Genomic DNA, 3631 nt, shown 5'->3' on the forward strand with positions numbered 1-3631 from the left:
ATTATATTTGGCCCGCAAAGCCATACCATTTGACTATTAGAGCTGGCCCCCCAGTATTATTGCTTAGAGCGCATGTGCTAATACTACAAATGCCAGAATGCTCTCCTGGTGTTTTGGTGTGAAAATTCACACTCCACATCAGTTTGTGGTGGTAATGCACTAATATGTGGCTTGCCAACCACCAAGAAAGAGGAAGTAGTCATAGCGACCTAATATGCTAATGCTAATTCTGACACTACCCCTCTGAAAAATGATTAAAGGAAAGGCAGAAAATTGGACCTTTCTGAACAGGTAGGAGGTAGAATATCTGTTTAGATATGTGAAAAACGGACCTGTCTGTCTTATATGTAGAGCCAATGAGCATTACAAGGAGAACAACAACAGATGACACTATAAAATGCAACACCAAGACAAGCACCTGGAAATGACTCAAAGGCGCCAGAAAGTAGAAGAGATGAAAAGGCATTAGATTTACATTACATTTACTTACAATGGCAAAAGATTACTGTTGAAATTTAATTCAGAAGGCTGCAAATAAAAAAAGAACTGAATGCCAGTGATGTGTTTTTTTTATTTGAATTTCGATTTTGCATATGTATAATAATAAATTATATATTGTATTGTGTTAAGCTTTACTTGTTCCAGTTGTTGAGCAAAACTAGTTTTCGTGACAGGTGCAGTTTGGACCCAAAAGCAGCACTCTGGAAAGCTGGGACTGTTGGTAGTGACCTTTATTAGTACACAGGCAAACAGGAACTCAGGCAGACAAGGAAACACAGGAAACAGTCCGTTCTTCAGGCTCAGGGCCCACACAAATTCTATGGGTTTCAGGCTCTGGGATTGGGTTGAGCAGAGCCGGAATGCGGAGCCAAGGGGCAGGACGTGAATCCTCGGAACTGTGCAGTTCCGTTTCCAGCAGGCAGGAGTGACAGAGAGAGGCTTACAGGAGATGAGGCTGACGATGTAGCAGAGCAGACTGGGGATGAGCAGCAGCGAAGTCGGGGCCAGGCGGAGAAGTCAGGACCAGGTGAGCAGACAGGAACCAGAAACGCTGAGGCAGAAGTCGTAGTCAGGGACGGAAGGCTGGTGAGTTTACCGTAGTGATGGGGAAATGATACCGAGGCTTCGGAGCTTGTGTCACTCTTCCCGAAGCGCAGTGATTCGAAACACTGTGTCGGAGCTTGTATCGAAAAACGAGTGTCACGTGACCGATGAGCTGTTTCGCTTCGCGCTTCATTGCTTCAAAATGTTTCAGACAGATTTGAGTGATTTGATGGCATACCAGCTATATAAGATGCATTATTATGCTTCAAAAGTGTTGGGTTGTGCGTATTTTGGAAAGTTTCATGGCGAGTAACACGAATAAGCGACGTTCTAGAGTTTGGGATCATTTTGATCTCATAGAACCAAATAAGGTAATGCAGTTCATAGCATACATTTTATGTTTCCATAATTGAATTGTATTTTTAATTTTTAAATGGGTCTCAAAATTACAATTGCTTGTAGGTGCGGTGCTTGCAATGCACACAAGAGTTGTCTTTCAGCAACAACACATCATCTATGCTTAGACACTTGCGTGCTCGGCATGATGACAATCATGACCCTGCCAACACAGGAAATCCTGACGGTAAGCTAAATATATACTGTATATATGTATGTGTGTCTTTATTGGAGATGTTGTGTATCGTATTCATATAGCAACCATTCTCCTACAGTGTCCAGAAAACAGAAGCTGGATGAGGCCTTGGTGGACATGATAGTTAAAGATAGTCAGCCTTTTTCTATCGTTGAGGATGAAGGATTCCAAAATTTCATTAAAATCCTGGACCCATCATACTCCATTCCAAGCCGCAAAACTGTAAAGGCAATGGTGGAAGCAAGGTACACTGTAGCCAAAGAGAAGGCATTGGCAGAAATTAAGCAGACTTCAGCTGTTAATTTGACTGCTGACATGTGGACATCAGTCAACATGGATGCGTACCTTGGTGTCACTTGCCATTATGTGTCAGACAGCCTAGATCTGGCTACTGTGCTTTTAGGTGTGCAGTATTTTCCTTTGGCCCACACAGCAGTTAATATTTCAGAAACAATTGCAAATTTGATGGCAGAGTGGGGAATCACTGAAAAAGTCTGGGATGGTTACTGATGGGGCTCACAATATTGTGGCAAGTGTAACTCTTTTAAATGTTAGACATATTTATTGCTTTGCCCACATGCTAAATGTCATTGTCAAAAAATCACTCTGTCAGACGTCTGAGCTGGAGAACATGCGCAGTAGGGCCCGCAAAATGGTGGCACACTTCAAGTCCAGTTCCAAAACAAAGGAAAAGTTGTGTTCTATTCAAGCTAATATGGGCATTCCCCAAAAAAAGCTTGTTCAAGAGGTTGAAACCAGATGGAACAGCACTTATGCCATGCTCCATAGGCTTTATGAGCAGAGAGAACCTTTAGGGGCAGCCCTGGCATCACTTCGCACTGACTTAGTGCCTTTCACTGCTGATGACTATGCAGCAATCAACCATTGCCTGAATGTTTTAAGGCCATTCTATCAGGCAACTGTTGAGCTTTCTGAGAAAAGGAGAGTGTCAGGGTCAAAGGCAATTCCTTTAGCCAAAATGCTGAGACATGTCATTTCTGCCGAGTGTGCCCAAATGGCTCCTTGTATTGGTGCCACGCTTGCCAACCATTTGAAAAATAATTTAAATGAAAAATTCAGCGGCTTGGAAAAGGTGAACTTCCTGTCTGTGGCAACCATCTTGCATCCACGATTTAAACAGGCTGGCTTTACGAATCAAAGCAATGCCCAGGCTGCTGTGGAAAGGCTGACACGAGAGTGTGCCACTCTTATCGATGCGTCGGCAGAAGATGTGCCACTGGAGACTGCAACAACATCTGCCAGTGCTAGTGAACAAAATCACAACTTGTGGGCTTTACTGGACAACTATGTAGAGTCTCAGCACTGCACCAGCAGCGCATCTGCCAGCACTGCTGTGGAGATCCAGAGGTATGCATGTTGATTACTGTTGAAACATCAGTTTATTTTTTAATTTATTTTTTTTAATTCAGTCATTCATTGTCTTACTGTCTGTGTCATAGATACTTGAAAGAACAAATTCTGACAAGAGCCGAGGATCCCTTGAAGTACTGGGTGGCACGAAAGACTTTATATCCGACGCTGTGGAAACTTGCATGCAAGTATCTGTGCATCCCAGCATCATCTGTTCCCTGTGAAAGGATATTTTCCAAAGCTGGGGAGCTGGTCAGCCAGAAGGGGAGCAGACTGCAACAGTGGAGAAAATTATATTTCTCAATAAAAAACCTGTGAGGACAAATAACTTTTCTGCTTCTGTGAATAATCATTCCAAATCAAACATACAAGTCCCCAAATGACAAACCATTATCTTTAAAAGGTTTTCCTTAAAAACACTTCACACAAACAAAAACAATGTTTCTGAATTTAAACACCATGATCATTTACAAAGTAGGAAGGATCTCTAATCCTGTTGGGGACTTTTGGTACAGTAAATAAATCTCAGTGTTCAATAAACACTGAACCCTTAATACAATTCGCATTTATTCTTTAGGTTAATCTTGAATGTGTTTTAGAGTAAGGGTGAGAGTATCTGCATAT

General features: G+C 42.2%; 1 protein-coding gene across 1 annotated transcript; it reads left to right on the forward strand.

The window, feature by feature from the left end:
• The first annotated feature begins 1426 nt into the window (after positions 1-1426).
• LOC115249079 (zinc finger BED domain-containing protein 4-like) lies at positions 1427-3325 on the forward strand. Its single transcript, XM_029833349.1, has 3 exons — positions 1427-1627; positions 1716-3004; positions 3097-3325. The coding sequence occupies exons 2-3, from the start codon at positions 2136-2138 to the stop codon at positions 3323-3325; spliced, it is 1098 nt and encodes a 365-aa protein (XP_029689209.1). The 5' UTR covers positions 1427-1627; positions 1716-2135.
• Positions 3326-3631: the final 306 nt, after the last annotated feature.

The sequence above is a fragment of the Takifugu rubripes genome, chromosome 3, assembly GCF_901000725.2.
Source record: "Takifugu rubripes chromosome 3, fTakRub1.2, whole genome shotgun sequence".
In the NCBI taxonomy this organism is placed as follows: domain Eukaryota; kingdom Metazoa; phylum Chordata; class Actinopteri; order Tetraodontiformes; family Tetraodontidae; genus Takifugu; species Takifugu rubripes.

What these genes read in the sequence shown, in the direction of transcription:
- LOC115249079 (XM_029833349.1), top strand. Translation starts at nt 2,136, where the DNA reads ATGGTTACTGATGGGGCTCACAATATTGTGGCAAGTGTAACTCTTTTA. An exon ending in ACTGCTGTGGAGATCCAGAG is followed by an intron (nt 3,005 to 3,096) that starts GTATGCATGTTG and finishes TCTGTGTCATAG; the next exon opens with ATACTTGAAAGAACAAATTC.